Raw genomic sequence first — 18,604 nt, forward strand, 5'->3', positions numbered from 1 at the left:
TCACTCAAACATCTGATGATGAAGAATTATCTTCATATTAAGAGTGTGTCAGTGATTTGAACAGCTCTCTGATAAAGACTAATCGTTTATTCTGGAGAGTGTGTTGTTTGCTTTAAGTCAGGAAAAATACTATGATTTAAAACTTCTGCTTTTTATGCTGGTGTGTTTTATGTTTCATTTATTAATATATATCATAATGATCACTGAGATATACTGTGTTTCAGGAACCAGTGGAGTGACTAATGTGTTCATCAGTTCTGGTGAAAATGTCCGTCTGTCCTGTAATAATAAAACTCTTTCTGACTGCAAATCAACTACATGGATCTACTATAACAGACATTGAGCAGTTGAACTGATTATTGGAGGGATAAAGAATAAAGACTCAGAGAGACATGAGAGACTGAGTCTGGAGTCTGACTGCTCTCTGAACATCAAGAACGTCACAGGAGAAGATTCTGGATTATACATCTGCGAACAATCTGTGAATGGAGAACAAGGACCTGATGCTGATGTTTATCTGCATGTTCTTCATGGTAAGTTTATGATTATGTGCTCAATTTAAAAAGGGCAGATTCTCCCTTTAAACTCAGATGATGATTGAAGAGTCTGTGATTTGTGTCTTGTGTTCAGTTTCAGTGTCTCCATCATCATCATCATCATCTCCATCATCATCGTCATCATCTTCATCATCTTCATCCTCACAGACTGAGATCAGTCCAGGCCGCTCTGTGACTCTCTCCTGTCAGTTGTATTCTGTATTCTCCTGTGATGATTGGGTCAGTTCTGAGGGAGTTGAGCTGTTGTGGGTGAATCAGGCTGGTGTTGATCTGAAGACAGACTCCAGATATCAGATATTATCATCATCATCAGATCAATATCACTGTATCATCACTCTGACTACAACACTCCTGAATGAAGATGACAACAGAGAGTGGAGATGTCAGCTTACTCACAGAGATCAACTCGAGACCTCAGTCAGATACACTGTCAAGTATTCAGGTGAGAAATGAATGAGTCTCATGAATCAGTGTTAAAAGTCATCCTGTGTTTTAACTAGTTAAAATATAATGATGCTTTTGTACAGTATGAATCATCTGAACAAACATTCGTCCTTTACAGCTCCAGCTGATTCAACGACAGCAGTGAGTCCTTCTACACGAGGTACATGATGATGATGATGATGATGATGATGATGATGATGATGATGATGATGCTTTTACGCCACTGATGATGTTATTCACAGCTTCGTCTAACATTATTCTATAGAAATTATGAATGTTACCATATAGATATTTTACCTCACTGAAATATGTAAGAGTTGATTGAAATCACATTCCGGTCGTCATCTGTGCCGATGGCTTTTGTCTTTGTCTATAATTGTCCCCAATCATCCTTTTCAGCTCAAGCTAATACAACAACACCAGACACAGACTCTTATCATTCAAACACAAACACAAAAGGTCACAAAACACATAATTAGCCATTCTCCTCCTGACAGCTTGAGAGTGAAGTAAGAAGATAATAGATGACAGACTCGTGCACATATTCATCATTTCTGTGATGTGAAGCTCCAGTATTATGTGATGATGATGTTGTGTATATGTGGCATTATGTGTTGAACTGAACTAACAGACGTGATCCACAGATCCAGCTGATACAGCATCAGAAACTGAAGTCAGTGTGACTGCTGTATCATTATACAGAGGTACGACACGTTCATTTATACTGACAGCTTTATAACATTAAACTATCAGTCAGTCTGTAAATGCTTCATCAATAACTGTTGATAGTTGAATACCCTTGACTTCAGTCATGTACAGTTTCTCTTCTTCCTCTCATGTTTCCTGCAGTGATTGTGATTATTGTTGAGATGGCAGTGTTTGCTGCTCCTACTGTGATTCTTCTTCAGATCATCTGTGCAAGAAGAGCTGGTGAGTTTTGAGCCGCACACAATCTGATGATTCACACTCATCTGATCTGGAACAATCTGCAATCATGATAAAAACACATACGAGAGGTCAGTCAATGCTTTTATTTTGCAGGGAGGAAGGACTCGAAGAACCCAGAGGAAATAGAGATGCCCACAATATTACAATAAAATACTGATGAGTTTAGAGCCAATCTGCAGCAATATTTACAATAGCAGAAACTTACAGAGGATTGTTCATTGTTTTATTTTCTTCTTCTCAGAAAACAGAGAAAAAACTTATAGTGACTTGTAGTTTTTTACATATAAAAAGCCAGATTTATTTTCATTTATATGGATTTTATGGATATATTTGCCTACAGTGTTGAAAGTCACTCTCTTGCGCTTCATATGTAAACTGCTTTAAATATAATATTAATACAGTAATGGACAGACTCAGACTGTATAATCTCTCTCTGTTCTGTGTGATGGAGCTGATTTGAGGACTCTTGGATCTTGTCTGTTCATTCCTGGTTTTAGCATGTTTTTCATTTTGAAAGATTGCTATAATTTTCTTAATAAAACCTCTGCAGTTGTGTTTAATAAGTCTCCTTTCCTGAGATGTTTGTTAGGAATATGTTCATTCCCCTTCATGAGCTGGTAATGTATCTGTAAGTCCACTGAAGCGAGTTGTAGTTGAGAAGCCGCTTCAATAACCGAGAGCTAGATATTGGGTCTTAAACACCTCACAACACCCTGAAGGACCCACTGAGAGGTCAGACTTGAAGCACTGTTCCTGAGATGCTCTTCTTGGTGGTTAACTGTAAGCAGCAGACAGATCCAGCAAGAGGAGAACTGAGGATTCGGAGGCTCCTCTTGCCAGTCTCAGAGCTTCAATAACCGAGAGCAGGGCCGTCTCAGTTTAGTGGCGCTTCTGAAGCCAGACTGGTTGTGGAAAACGACTCGTTCAAGTGTTTTAGCAAAGTGGTCCAGAAGTTCAGGGAGGCGGAAGTTAAATCAGTGGTGCTTGAGAAATACATCCCAGATCTTCCAGAGCATTTGTAGTGTTGATAAAGGAGTCTGGATCTGATATATTTCTCAAGGCTGGAGAGAGTAAAGCAGAACGTTATAATCCATGTGTATGTAGCAGGGTGGAATAACTCCACCTATTGGGAGATCGTGCGCATGCGTGTGGCTTATTGGCTGCCCTTGTATGGAGTATAAAATAAGTGGGTTTTGGCGACTGGATATGCGTCTTGGTATTGCCATCATGTCATCTGTTGCCGCCGACGGCTTAGGCCGTGTCAATATTGCGTGTCAATATTAAATCGTGAAGCGTCTAATTGTGACTACGTTGCTGTTTTGTCTCTACGTCTAGTTTATAGTAACTGTGTGCACGTTGTTGCGGTGTCGTGACGCCTTGGTCGGGGCTGGCGCGGCTTGCTGGCTGGTCTGTCTTTACCAGCTGCCACCTGCTTGATCTTCTGATTGTGCAGTATATTGAGTCTTTGTTTATGAATGTTTATTTGTTTTTTTTGTTATGGTTCATACTTCATTCTGGGCGTTGTAAGTATAACTGCTGAATCTGAGTGAAGTGTGTGCTTTTAATTTGTTTTTGTTTCTTTTAAGATACGTCATTTGTATTTTGTTGTTTTCTTTTGCTGTGTTATACTTATATTGTTTTCTAGAAGCTTGTTTTGTTTGTATTAGTTTTGTTCTCTGCAGGAGCGGGGGGTTTCTGGAGCAGGGCGGCTGGCTGCTATCGTATGGTGTGTGGTGATTACACCTAGTGGCGTGTGTTTTCTTGCATCCAATCCTCACGTGTGTGTGTGGGTGTGTGTTTGGGTTACTGAGGTTCTTCTAATTGAGGCAGCCAGCCTGTGCTTCTTCCAGGTAGCTCCGCTGCTGGTCAACTAGCTCAACTTAAATATAAGTTTGTTATGTGTGTCTAGTACATATTGTGCACGTTACTATAAAATAACATTTTTAAATATTTATATTTTCAGTGTTGATAAATAAAAGTGTACATCTTTTGTCTTTTCTATATGACCCACATCTCCTCACCCATCCTTTTGATTAATGAACCTGTGTGCCCTTAGGGCTGTTAGTCCCCAGTATTTTGGGGTGGCGTAGTCGACCATTGTTGCTGTTATTGGCGTCTCTGCTGGAGTTGCCCCCTTCCCTCTTGCTACATGTTGAAACTGTGTTCAGAGCAGATGTGTGCTGAGAGAGTGCGGTTAACAGAGTCTCACTCGTTTCACACGTGTAAAGCAACACTTCACCGTGGGACAGTGTCACTAACAGCAACTCTAGCAGAAATTAAACACTGAGTTCGTCAGAACAGAGGAAGTTAATAACCACAGGAGGAGCTGATGATGTTAAAGTCTTTACAAATGCTCACATAATATAAGCATTTTAGAGCTTATAATATGAATAAAAAATAAAAGAGCAATGAACTAGACTCTACCTTTCCCTATGAGCAAACACTGGAAGATTACATAAGCTTGAATGATTGCAGCTCATGAATGCTTTAGACTACAGTCCTAGCCATGGTTTCTTCTAAAAGACACTTAGGAGGTTTTGGTCAAGTCAAAGCAAGTAGCAATATATCTGAAAAAAAGTTTACATTTATTTTAAGCACTTTACTTGCAGTTTAAACAAGCAAAACGGCCCACAGTGTCAGTGTTTGCAGTAAAGAGCTATATTAGAATAACACACACACACATCAGTGTCTGCCATGAAGAGTCGTTAACTTAAGATTTCACTCACTTCTTTCTAAAACATATACATTGTGACTGCTAATAACAAAACTAAGATATGTAACTGTGCTGTCATGCATAAATAACACATTATGGTGAAATATTATAATCACGTCATGATGCAGGCAGTGTTTAAATTAGACCAACATAACATTTTGCAGACTATTTCATTTTCCGTTGATGTCACCTTTGTTCTCATAAATATATTGTAACCTAAAGTAAGCTAAAAGGATGTTAATTGGCTTAAACATGAGCAAAGTGCGCTCCATTTATAATCACTAAAAAGCTGTCACTCATCTCAGACTCACTGCATTGCGATCTCACAGAGTTCTGTTATAATCAATGAAGCTGTCTACACTGCATAATTAAATTGCATAATTGCATAACTTAAACGCCTCTGATTGGCCATCGCGTTCAGGAGATCAACAGACGTGTCTGTGACTGGCTTCAGAGCTCAACGCTGCAAAAACACTGTAAACAGAAACCTTTGAATGCAGCAAACTCCACGTTCTTGAATTGACATCCACAGTCAGATCCAATGCCATGAGGATTTCAGGGTCTGCTGAAAACTGATGTCAGGAAGTTCATCACTTTTGTACTTCTGACTGAAGAAGTCAATGCTACTTCTGGCCTCTTACTGTGAGAGTCAATCCATGTTATGGTGTAACGACAACCCCAGGTTAGGGACTCTTGGTTTATTATTTAAGGGGCTCCCGGAGGACTTTTGAGATCTATAGTCAAAATAGACTTGATCCTCCCTTTGCCAGCAATAAACTTTACTGTGACCTTCCAGAATGATTGTGAACAAAGGCATGACCCTCCCCAATAATTTATTGATTACTTCTGTACTGGTTTGCGCTTGGCAAAGATGTTCAGATAGCCATTGTTTTTTTACACCCATGACAAGCGACTGACGCCCGTTTCACACATACTCCGTTTGCAGTGCGTATGCGGTGCGTATTTCTTTCCGTACCCATGTTATCAGGTCAGAGCTTCACACTGCACGCGGATGCGGTCCGGCAATGCGTTCCAGGAGCGGTGCGTATACAGCAGTATGGAAAGCCAAGAGGGTCAAAAACACGTGAATTAAATACGCGTCGAATACGCATGACAAATCAGCGCGTTAAATATCAACACGTAAATACACGTTAAGAATCAGTTTTAACGGGTCAGTGTCATTGGCTGCTGAAGACTTGGGTCTAACCATTTCTGTGAGCTTAGGGGGGTGTACCATTCATAGACTAGGCTGCCACCATTGAACATACTATAGATCAGCTTATTCAGCCTGTTTATATTGCCCTTTTTTTGTATAACCTATAGAAATAATATATTTACTATATTCACTCATGCCTTTTTGTAAATAAACACATTATTGGACATTCTGGGCTCTATTTTAATGATCTGAAACGCAAGTATCAAGCGTGAAATGCAAGTAATTTTGTGGGCGGATCTCTGGCGCTGTTGCTATTATACCGGTGGGATAAATTACTCTTGCACCTGACACAAATCTAAAATGGGTTGGTCTGAAGTAGCTTCATTACTCATAGGTGTGGTTTGGGCGTAACGTGAAATAGACCAATCAGAGCGTCATCTCACATTCCCTTTAAGAGCAGGAGCGCTTGTTCCATGGCGGATTGCTATTATAACGGTGGATTTGCCAGGAGCGGTTCACAGCCGAGGAGACCGGCGTTCTCGTCAGGGCCGTAACACACAGAGAAGTGACATTGGGGATGGAGAAACACACCCAGATTAGCTTCGGTTAAACAGGCACATGATAATTTGGGTAAATGTGTAAGCTAGATTTATGCCTATTTTTTCACATCTTCATGGACACAACAATGATTTCCCTCGTGTGTTTTATAATATTATATAGGCTTATATATAGTATTTATATGTTTTTATATATATATAATATTTATAATAGTGTGTTATGTAATATTTTTCCTTGTAATATTGTATGATTTGCAAAAATGAAAACGGCTGCTTCTGTGTAGATTAGAGAATCAAAGTGTATGTGAGTTGTGCACACGCTACATTGATTATGGCCAAGCATGCGCCCTTAAAATAGCATATGAAAATATGCGCAACGCACCACTGACTTTAGACTAGCTTCAAAATAGCATCAGGGAACATTTGCGCCAGAACACGCCTCCTCTTTTCGCTGAACCGCCCCCGGGAGCGCAAGTTGATTCCCTAGTTTACCGACGTGCGTCTGTGGAGGGAAAAGTCCGCTGTGCATGGGTGCAAAATAGGCAGTGTTGGGGGTAACGAGTTACAAAGTAACGGATTACAGTAACGATATTACTTTTTTGGGTAACGAAATAAAGTAACGCATTACACTAAAAATATAGGTAACTACACTACTTTACTAAACTATAGGAACGCGCTTTCCTGCGTTACCCAAGCCGTGTTTGCCTGCGTGTAAAGCTCTGATCTGTTTAAGTGGTGTGCGTGCATGCCTGTGTGTGTGTGTGTGTGCTTCCCTGGGCACCGTTGTCATAGAGATCGATGTGAGTGACGTAGCTGCTGGTGCGAAGGGGAGCGGGAAATGGAGACGGAGACAGGGGGTTTCGGCCAGTGGCGATATTCACATTACTTTCAGTTTATTGCTCGAAAGGACAAAAATATTCGTGTGAAATGCACTCTATGCCCAGGCAACAAGTACTGGCCATCGGGACTACCGGGAGATTCCCAGTGGGCTGACGTGCCTTTAGGGCCGACATCTCATTCTTTTTTTCTTTTTCTGTTTTTTTTCTTAACGGACCATAAAACTCGTACATCGACGGCCCATTCGTTTTGCTTAATTGGCGGCGCTGGGTTAAGTAAGTGCGTGCTGGTGTAATGTATTAGTTAAAGTCTGCGTCAGTTTTTTTTCCTGATAGCTGACCGGCCCATTAAACACCTTGGCCCATTGGATCTTTTCTTGATTGACACTGGGCTGGTCCAATCACATCTTTAAACAGACACATCTTTCTCATAGATGAGAAAGTGCAGAGCCTGCGGTAAGCAGAACTATGAGTTACTTTAAAAACACTTAGGCTATGTCATGAGTGTAGGAACCCATTACCCAGTAACACATTATTTCCACATCTGCATAGTTGACGATTACCGTAATTTACTATAAATTTAATGAGACGCGTTTGTAAACCATGTTTTCCGCCAAAATAAAAGCTTGATGCAGTTTCCGTCAAAATAAAAGAGCATGTGCTTATATCTCTTTCAAGTATAGAAATTAGTACAAAACTTTAATTTTTTTTTTCAGTGCATTTGTTTTACAATATTTGTCTATTAGTGTGCTATTATTATTATGGCCAAAATGCCAGGGCCGATTTATTTTTGTCCCAGTCCAGCCCTGATTATGTGTCTACCACCGTGGACATTTTACCTTTATCCAGTTGTTTGTGGATTTTACATTGAGGCATATTTCTTTGTGCAGACATGGATATTGTTCTTTCATATGGTTTTACATGCCATTTTGTATAGGCTACATTTATAAACACTATGCGGACAGGCTAAGTGATGATAGGGCTATGATGTTTGTTCATGTATCTACACAGTAAATTAAGAAACGGGAAAGTAAAGTAATAAGTAGTGAAGTTACTTTTCAAATGCAGTAACTAGTAAAGTAATCTCATTACAATTTACAGAAGTAACTAGTAACTAATTACTTTTTTTGAGTAACTACCCCAACACTGAAAATAGGAATGATACATGCGTCGGTGTACAAAGTCAATTGCTCTGGGTGCGAGATAGGGCCCTCTAGCTTTAACATCAAAGCATTAACATTTGTGTGGGGAAATCAGTTCCAGTGGAGGTGAGCAGTCAATGCAGGATTAAGATACAGACAGCATGTGGACATTCTTGCAGGACCTGTTGGTAGTCCGGCTATTGATGCACTTCAAACTGTAATTAATATTCTGCAACAGTAATATTCTATTGTCTCTAAATAAATTCTATAAATCTCTGGCTGGGCCCTTGGTCAAGCAGTTGTGTTACAAAATGCAACGCGTCACGTGTCAAATGCGAGACACATGCCTCCTCCACTCGCACATCACACCGGGGCTGGGATAATAGGCTTTCAATATATTTATTTTGTTTAAAAATTTATTTTATTTATTTATTTATTTATTTGATATGGACATAACAACAGCATTGGACAAACCAGATACATTGTTTTTAGTGTTATAGCAAAACTGCTAATTTGCAACACTTGTCCATAGGAGGCTACACATTTCACAAAACACAACAAAATACAGTATATAAAACACAATGCAAAACAGTACAATATTTAAGAGGGTAAACAATACACATCATCAATATATAAAAATATTCTATATTCTAAAAACTTGTTGAATTATATTTGTGTAGTAGGCCTACTCCTCCTAGGCCATCCAAAGTTCATTCTTGTTCATTTTCTGTGAACATCACAAACAAGGTTATGTTGTTTAACAGATATTCATTACAATTGCATTAAACATTAACCACATGGTGCGTGGTCAAAATGAACACAGATTGACATGAAAATATAATAATCTCAACATAATTGCATTTAATTAAATAAAATGTAGTAATCTCACCATAAATGTATTTAATTAATTACTACTGTTTTTCACCGTCATCTTCTTACTTTAAATCCGGGGTAAAGCAAGGAAAACTACACTTTACCTCAACAAGGCGACATTATGAACAACACTCGTCTCATTGGTGGAGGTGGGAAAACAAGTTCTTTGTGACATGTGAGATTTATTGCATTAAAATTTAAATGCTAAAGAAAAGGCATGAGAGTCGGCTGTTTTTTCCAATTTTAAGTTTTAATTTAAAATGTTTGCGATTTTAATACAAGTACATGGTTAAATATTTGACCACTTGCTTGAGCAACTTAATATATAAATCTATATAGAAGTAATGCATTGAATAATACGTTGTTTAAATTGTGTTTAAACATGAATATGTCTATTAAAGAGTGTATATGTGTACAAAGAGAAACGCAATGCTGACTAAACTTTTTTTTAATAAAAGTTGCTGATAAGTGGATTTGAAATAAAAGTAGTGAGTAAGTGTGTGTGGTACAGCCGTGGATCAGTCACTGCAAACGCAGCATATGTGAAAGCACTATAGCGTGCTGCTCACACACACCGCACACACACTGCACACGGAGGATGTGTGAAACGGGCATTAACCTCTGCTTTCTCAGCTTACACATCACACTCCACTGTTATGGCCATTTCAGTAGATTTACTCACTGACATTGTTGTGGAAACACAATAAGCATGGAAACTAAAGATGGTAGTATTGTGCAACAGCACACATTCTCTCAGCTGCAGTTCTGGCGCCTCAGTCCCAATACTGTAAAACTCCACGTACATCCACATCACATGTTAACGCAGCGGTAGAGTTACACTCACAGGACTCTGCACTTATTCGCAATCACAAAAGTTCATTATTTGCTCGTGCTTTAAAGCTTTGCCAGGTAAACATTTCATCGGCGTTCTGTTCTGACATGATGCACTTTTTCTGAGCGGGTACGCCCGAAGCGCGCGGGCACTGCCAAACAGCGCCAAACTGGACTTTAGTTGGGTCAGATCCATCTGATAGCGATGGGGGCCGAGACTGAGAGAGCTACATGGAGCTACATAGAAAAATATTTATAATTAAAATAATATTTCTTTTGCTGTTTTCATGAATACAAAAGTTGGGTGACCCTCCCCTCAACAAAGAATAAAAGATATGACGTTCCCCTATTTTTCCTCCGGTGGTCTATTCCATGAATACCGAACGGTCCCTTAGCGGTTTCAAATGGGCCAGAAATGACAACAGACACCTTTTCCCATGGCAAAGATGGAGAAGGTCCAGGTTGTAAAGGTGCAGCACGGACAGTTGTGGTCTTATCAGGAGACAAGCAAACTTCACCATTCACAATCTGTTCCTTAACCGAGCAGTCACATTAACATGTGATGTTACATCCAGTAGCTTTACAAACTTTCAACCAGTGTCTTCATCTCAATTACTTGAAATAATTTCTCAGATGAAATTCACATTCTGTCAATCAGATGAATTGCCTGGACGTCTGTTTAGAGAGGTTTTAGACACTATCTGCCCCATCCTCTTAGCTACAATAAATAGCTCTTTAATAAATGTTTGTTTGTTTTTTTCAGAAAGTTTTAAACAAGCTCGTAGCCCCTATTGAAAGGACATCACCTTGACCAGAGAATGGACACAAGTGGTAACCGCAACAGAACCGTCACGGTGGAAAAAGTGTATGACCATGACTGTCTGCTTGAGTTTTGTCGAGAGCCGGAGGCGGCACGAAATTTGACGGAGGCGGCCGCCTCATAATTCTCTTTGCAGGAAAAACCCTGTATGTATGTATGTATGTATATACACTGAATGATTTTGATACTTGATTTGTATCTCCTTTTTTTCTACTACTTTTCTCTTTATTAATTTTTTATTGATTTAATTTATTATACTGTAAAGCACTTTGGATCAACTACGGTTGTGTTAAACGTGCTCTATAAATAAAACTTGACTTGACAGTCAATCCCAGGCCACCAGTAAAGCTCATGAATGCACACTATTCCCTGATGACCTCCGTGAGCCAGATTCACCAAGACACGTCGCAATGACACAGGAACAACAAGACGAGACTCTCTAAACACACAGTCCTTTTGCACTGGAAGTTCATCACGCACTTGAAAATATGGACGTAGAACAACATCCACGTTCAGTTAATTCTTGGTTTTGTCGTCTGTCTCTTTAAAGCAGGATGGATTCTGATTGGTGTGAACGGGTCTTAACACAATACATTCACAGTCAGACTGAGATCTAGACTAAAACTAGCTGAGAACTAAAACTGCCTTATTAATAACTTTACAAAATGTGGTTGCTAGGGTGTTCTGCGTAGTTGCTAAGGTCTTATGGAGGGTAGGGTGTTGCTAGAGCAGGGCCGTCTCAGTTAAGTAACGCTTCTGAAGCCAGACCGGTTGTTGTCCAGGAGGATGTTCTGTGTAAGAAAGGCAGAGGCTTGGTCGGAGAAGACTGAGTGTTTTAGCGACGAATGGAAGAAGGGATACCGGTCTGTAATTTCCTAGAAGTGCTGGATTTAGAGTGGGTTTCTTAAGCAGTGGGGTTACCCGAGCCTCTTAAACGCTGTGGGACCGGTACCAGTGTGAAGAGAGGTAATGATGATATGAGTGGAGGAACAAATGGCTTGAAGTAGATGAGTGGGAATAGGACCAAGCGGACAGGTAGTAGGGTGATTGGGAAGGATGAGTTTGGAGACTTCTGCCTCCGAGAGCAGAGGGAAGGAGGGGAGAATGTGTGTGTTTGCTGTTAAGATTTGCATGTTGATTTGTGGTGTGGAAAATTGGTCACTGAGAATGCTGCAAAGTTTTGATGTGAAACGTCAACGCTGTGTGAACCGGTGTCTGAAGCATGTGTGATACACACCGATTTCTGATTGGCTACAGCAGCCAGATGACATCACAGGTGCGCTGACAGGCACGAAACATCATCAGCTCTTTTGTCTTCAGAAAGGGAGACTAACAGTAATGCTCTCGAGTGCAAAAGAATATCCTTGTGTTCAGAGCAGATGTGTGTTGAGATAGTGTGGTTAAACAGTATACGCACGTCTCACACGTTTCACACGTGTAAAAAAAACACTTCACCGTGGGACAGTGTCACTAACAGCAACTCTAGCAGAACTTAAACACTGAGTTGGCCAGAACAGAGGAAGTTAAAAACCACAGGAGGAGCTGATGATGTTAAAGTCTTTACTAATGCTCACATAATATAAGCATTTTAGAGCTTATAATATGAATAATGCCCAACGTTAAGTATGAACTAAATGAACCCAGCCGGCATTTCAACGTTGATTCACCGTTGAAACAACGTCAGGTACCATGGTTGAATCAACGGTGAATTACCTTTCGATTTTGCAAAACGGATCAACGTTGATATTATGACGTCGTTTCACCGCGGAAGAAACAACGTTGATTCACCGTTGAAATCGCGACGTCATTTCACTCTTACCTTTCGGGTTATGGTCTTCTGTCGACGTTGAATCAACGTTGAATTACCTTTCGATTTTGCAAATTGAATCAACGTTGATATCGTGACGTTGTTTCACCGTCTTACCTTTCATCATGGGATAATACAATTGTACATTCAATTACAAACTAGTTTGCAGTTGGAACATGAGTCATGACAATGCTGACTGAATTTGTGATTAACGGTCCATACTGTACACTAAAAATTGTTAACTGTCAAATGACTGGCAGCAATGGCTTAATTAAACACATTAAATAATGAGTTAACACATGCTGAAGATTGTAAAACAAGTTTTATTCTGAAAAAACAAGTCTAAAAATACTTTCTAAAACAGATGAAAAACATCTCAAACTTTAAATTGCAGCGTTTTCGAAGTAATGTTAAAAACCTGTAGAAGTAAACATCTAAATGGAATATTTAAAGACAGTTTTTGTTCAATTACAGTAACCCTTAAATTAAACATTTAATATTTAAAATGTACAGTAAAAAAAAAAGTTTTTAAATTCTCAATAAAATGTGACAGCCTTGTGCAGTGCTCCGACAGAGTCCCAGCTCAAGGTCCGATGCCATCACTTCCTCTTCACTTCTTGCCCGCTGTATGCTACTATCCTATAAATAAAAGCAAAAACACTGAAAACAAAATACATCATGTACAAGATTTTCACTTTACAGTTCAATTTGTCGGGTAGAAAACAAAGTATACAACACTATCCATTCTAAAACACATATTTGATGTATTCAGATGTACATTTACACAAGAAATTCTTCAGAGCCCCAAGGTGAAATTGTAAAAAATGTAATATTACTTCAATGTGTCAGTTACGGTTACTATAATCATAAGGTCATGATTTCATCCTTAAAACAGATGAAGAAATCAACAAATTGTGGTGTTGAGCTGAGAGGGTTGAGGTCTGTTGTTCTTTATATCTTTCAATGCAGGTTTATATTGTTTCAACAATTATATATTTCTGTATATTTCTGATAATATTTGTGGAGAAACATTACACTGTTTTAATTCAGAATCCTAACCATACATTGTACTAATTAAAAGTAATTTATTAAATCAAGTAAAAAAAAAATATATATATTTAAAAAAATAAAAAAATAACACAAAAGGCCAATGAATCCGTACCAGAAGTGATAGTGCAATGTAGCAGTTAAAGAATAATCCTCCAACAAATTGCCAGTAATCAGCTGGATCCTTGGCGAATCTGAAGGGGGAAAGAAGAAATTATTCAATGAAAAGTCCTTAAAAAGCAGTATTTTTTTTTTTTTTTTACCATTCCTTTAAACAATCTTAAAATTGATTTAAATTGTAAAAACGTTTGCCATTATAACATTCACACAACATGAACTGAGTAATGTCATCTTTGAGACTGTTAGTATTACATGATTAAAAATGTAAACATACACTTAAAGCATGGCAATCCCATCAGAAATGTGTACAGTATCATAGCAAGGGAAGCACACACACAAAAAAGCCAAATGGTACCAAAATCAAATCATCAAATAATTTTACCTGCAGCCGCATTTATCCTATTATGACACGTCTGAGGGTCTTTCCCTTAATGGTTTCCAGTGATTAAAGAAAGGACTGATGAAGGTGACATGAATCCACTTTCAGTGCGCCACTTCAGCAGAATAAAGACAAAAGGACAAAAAGTTACTCAGACTTTCTATCAGTAACGTTAAATGTCTTACTTTAAAGATGAAAATCATACTTAATACTATATATTAATCCCCGTGTAGGTTTTCGAACAGTGGGTAAAATTGACTTACTGTAGTTGAATGGGTCTTTCTGTTGGGTGTTCTCCCCCGATAAAAATCTTATTCCAATGCTTGATCTAAAAAAAAATTTAAACAAAAATCTTTTCAATATCGTTATCAGTGTTTGAAGAGGTTATGTAAACTTCTAACGAATAAATGACGGTTTTATCACTTTACTCATTCCCACGCTGTTTTACCTCTCATGCGTTTTTAAACTAACGTTAGCTGACAACATTAAACACATAACATTACAACAAAACACAGCAATGTCAGATGGTACTAACTTACATTGAAATACATGCTAATATCGCTACGCTAATGGTGAAGCAATACAAAAACACACACAGAGATACCTATGACCGTTACCCGTGTCCCTAAACGTTAGACTGTTAAGGACTGAAAAATGTTTTCTTACCTGATATCACCAGTATTTTTACAGACCACGTACGACCCCTTCCTCTGTTCACATTCCAGCTTTTGTTCTTCATTGACATATCAACTCAAATTCGCTCAAAATGTAAGAATTCAACAGGCAGATATAAAATAATCCAGGTCTGACCGAGTAATCAACGCAAGCAGCAGCTGCGCAGCTCACCGTCCGTCACCGACCGAGAGTAACGGACGTATTTTCAAACTTAAAATAAGCGCGCAGAGCTGCGCACACTCTCATTGGACAGTTTCCTGGAAGACAGACAGATTAACCAATCATGCTCAAAGTAAAACGGCGAAACAACCAATAACAATAGTTTGCGCGAGTTTGCATTTGCCGTCTGAATTAATATTTAATTAATTGGTCAAATGACATGACAGTGTGAAATGTGAATACTAATGTAATAATGCAATGTGTTAGGCAAGCAGACAAAATTGTAAATTCACACAAAATCACATAAGGCAAAAGGTTTCTGCTGCACTGCTCTCTTGAGGGTGAAAATATTATTGTTAATAATGATAATAATTGTATTTTAACATATATAGTGAAGAGCTGTTATGATAAAAAAAATCATTAAATGCTAATTAATTATCATAATAATACGTTAAAAGGCAGATATTTCTTGTAGTATGTTGTCGAAAACATTACGTTGTTTCAACGTACAGATCTTGTAAAAATTTCAACGTTGATTTAGAAGTGTTTTTGTTAACCTTTTTCAACCATTTAGCATTAAACGTTATTTCAACGTTGATTTAGAAGTGTTTTTGTTAACCTTTTTCCACCATTTAGCATTAAACGTTATTTCAACGTTGTTTCAACGTTGAAACAACAACTGACATTATTTCAACCATATTTCAACGTTGAAGGTCGGTCATGTGCCGGCTGGGAATGATGATCATAAACAACTGCTAACAAATCTGGATAAACAGAATCACACAAGAATTAGACAAAATACACATCGAGAAATAAAAGAGCAATGAACTAGACTCTACCTTTCCCTATGAGCAAACACTGGGAGATGACATAAGCTTGAATGATTGCAGCTCATGAATGCTTTAGACTACAGTCCTAGCCATGGTTTCTTCTAAAAGACACTTAGGCCCCGTCCACACTACTGCGTTTTCGTTGAAAAACAGTGACCTTTTGCTACGTTTGCACCTCCCGTCCACACTAAAACGGCAAAAACGGAGACCCAAAACGGAGAAGTTTATAAACGCTGCCGACCCGTTTTTCGTTTTGCATCTCCGGAGGGCGTTTTAGTCTGGACGGGTCAAAACGGAGGACTTTAGAAACGATGACGCAGAAGCTCACGCTCGGCTCTATGATTGGGTGTCATCGGTCATGGCGTATCCTTCCCTGATTCGTCAGCCACCCATCACATGACCCGTCCCCGGAAGAAAACATACAGTTCCACCTCGTCATCGGTCCATGAAAAGAAATCTCTGGTCTTCGACATTTTTAATCTTTGCAGCGGTAACGTTAGCTACTTTCTTCTTCATCAAATCTGAGGATTAGTCAATCCGTTTCCTGTATACATCGGCACGCGCATGCCCAGTGTTGGTGAATGGTCACGTGATCCGCGTTTTCAGTCGTTTTAATGTGTAAGGATATTAGCTCAAAGGGGAAATATTAATAATAATCTATAATTACCAATTATGATTAATTATTAATATTTGGGTCAGTTAATTATATTAACTTTGAGGTAAGCCAAATTAATATTACAATCAATTAATCAATTCCAATGAACTCTTTGATTATTCCTTTATTCTACTGAAAGTGTATCTTTCATGGTCACTGAAAAATAATTATTCCTTATCATGTACAGCAATTAGAGCATGTAACAAGATCAAGATCGTAAAAGGGACTTGGTATGCAAACAGAGGATCAGAAATCAAATTCATAATTGTGCAAAAAGTTTTATTAACTAAATCACAAACATAACTAAACTAAACAAACAAACATAACTACATACTTACATACATTCATCCATACATACATGCATAGGTAAAGTGGTGAGTGTTATGGACCTCTAGAGCAAGATCTATTTTAGTATGAAAAGAACCAACAGCTGATCATTTTCAGAGCACCTCATTAAATACTTGCATTGTCAGTTGCAATCGTGGACAATTCTTGAAGTGGTTGAAAAATGAGTCCGTTGGTGGGTCCATGAGGGTCCAAAGTCATGGTACAAGTTGCCATCGTGTGGTTCCGACGCTTGCTGAGAGCACGCTGGACGGTGCGGTGATGGTAGGTTTGTAGTCTGCAGTCTGCAGTCTCCCTTTTTGGGAGCATGAAAGCATGGCAGGCAGTGCCCAGGGCCCTGGGCCCCAGTGGTTTTCCCCTCACATCCCACTCTTTCTATCACCAGAACTCACACAAGAATATATATGGTTTAATGTGAATGATTATCATAGAGTATTATACATGTTTGGTATCATTTGAAATGTCTCAGTGCGACTGGTACAAATGCCTCATTTCCAAACAAGTAAAACAAAAGGTTATAAGGTTTTTAAGAGTTTAGAGATAACTGGCACACAAAGGAAGGTGGTCTCTAGACAAATGGTCTCCTACCCCTGTAAGCCCGTCTATTGGTCCAATGAGGGTTTCCAATAATACGGGGAAGGTTTCTCTGCGTATTACTTGTCTTTCCTTTTCGCAACACTGCAAAATTAAATGCAATATATTTTCTCACATGTATTGACTCGTTATTTCATCCGACTCCATCAATGAAAAAGATTTTAATGATATCTGTGCATCATTAAACGTGAACGAATATTTGATTATTCTGTTAAACTCTGGTTATATTTTACCCGCTTAGATCAGGAAACTATATCACTCTGAGGTCCTTCTTTCTCGCAAGGTCTCTGGCACAATTTTGCCAGTTCCGGTCATCAAAATAATTATTTTTAGTTATTAATTGGCTCAATAACTGGGATTTGCCGTATTCACAAATACACAATCAAAGATACGTAAAGAGCCCCCTTGGAGTGCTCCTCTTGAACTCAACTCTTCTTGCAAATGTGGGCACAGAGGTCTCAGGTGTGATCCAACAATTGTTTTTAAATAAATGTTATATCACTATCTTCGATCAAATAAAAACGATCAATTTATGGTATTTTTATTTTTGGGGTGTTTTTGAATTTATTTACCTCTAAAACCATATTTTCTATTTAAATTATGCTTATTTTTATGTTATATTTAATATTTCTTTAACTTCATTAAAAAAAATAATTTCTTTAAATTCAGATAGCTAAAACTTAAAAATGTGTTGACTTTGGTGACATCTGGTGTCTTATGTTGGTATAAAATTAACAAAAAAAGCAATAATATCAATAATATTATAGTAACAAGATGGTTATAGTACTCAATGGCTGCATATAGGCTGAACTCTATAAAACACTGTTATTATGCATTTAACCACGAAAGTATTTGACTTTATCACAAGTTAAAATTGTGATAAAAAAAATAAAAATATTTGTGTTAGGTGAGACTATACAAAGATGTCAAAATATGCTTAGACAAATATGACCATGCTATAAGGAGAAGACAAAGTAGTTGATCATTTATCATTTATTTCAAATAAAAAAACATAAAATTTCAATAACTCAAGAAACGAATTGGTACCAAACAGGAAAGAATAAACAACAATAACTCAAACAAGTAAGTGTAAAGTAAGAATAAACAGGTAAGAAC

At 38.2% G+C, this 18,604-nt stretch overlaps 1 protein-coding gene and 1 long non-coding RNA gene across 2 annotated transcripts in view; one reads left to right on the forward strand and one right to left on the reverse strand.

The window, feature by feature from the left end:
- The window catches only part of LOC309489522 (uncharacterized protein), a 101,176-nt gene that overhangs the window by 31,917 nt on the left and 50,655 nt on the right, over nt 1–18,604 (forward strand). Inside the window, exon 3 of the mRNA XM_082158327.1 lies at nt 631–999. Coding sequence (XP_082014453.1) covers nt 631–999 — 369 coding nt within the window. The remainder of the gene's footprint in view (nt 1–630; nt 1,000–18,604) is intronic.
- LOC309508693 lies at nt 13,199–14,890 on the reverse strand. The gene is made up of 3 exons (XR_014209677.1): nt 14,234–14,890; nt 13,847–13,925; nt 13,199–13,323 (listed from the first exon to the last, which is right to left on the reverse strand). It is a non-coding gene; the product is annotated as an uncharacterized lncRNA (long non-coding RNA).

The sequence above is a fragment of the Leuciscus leuciscus genome (genome assembly GCF_965113295.1).
Source record: "Leuciscus leuciscus genome assembly, chromosome: 1".
In the NCBI taxonomy this organism is placed as follows: Eukaryota; Metazoa; Chordata; class Actinopteri; order Cypriniformes; family Leuciscidae; genus Leuciscus; species Leuciscus leuciscus.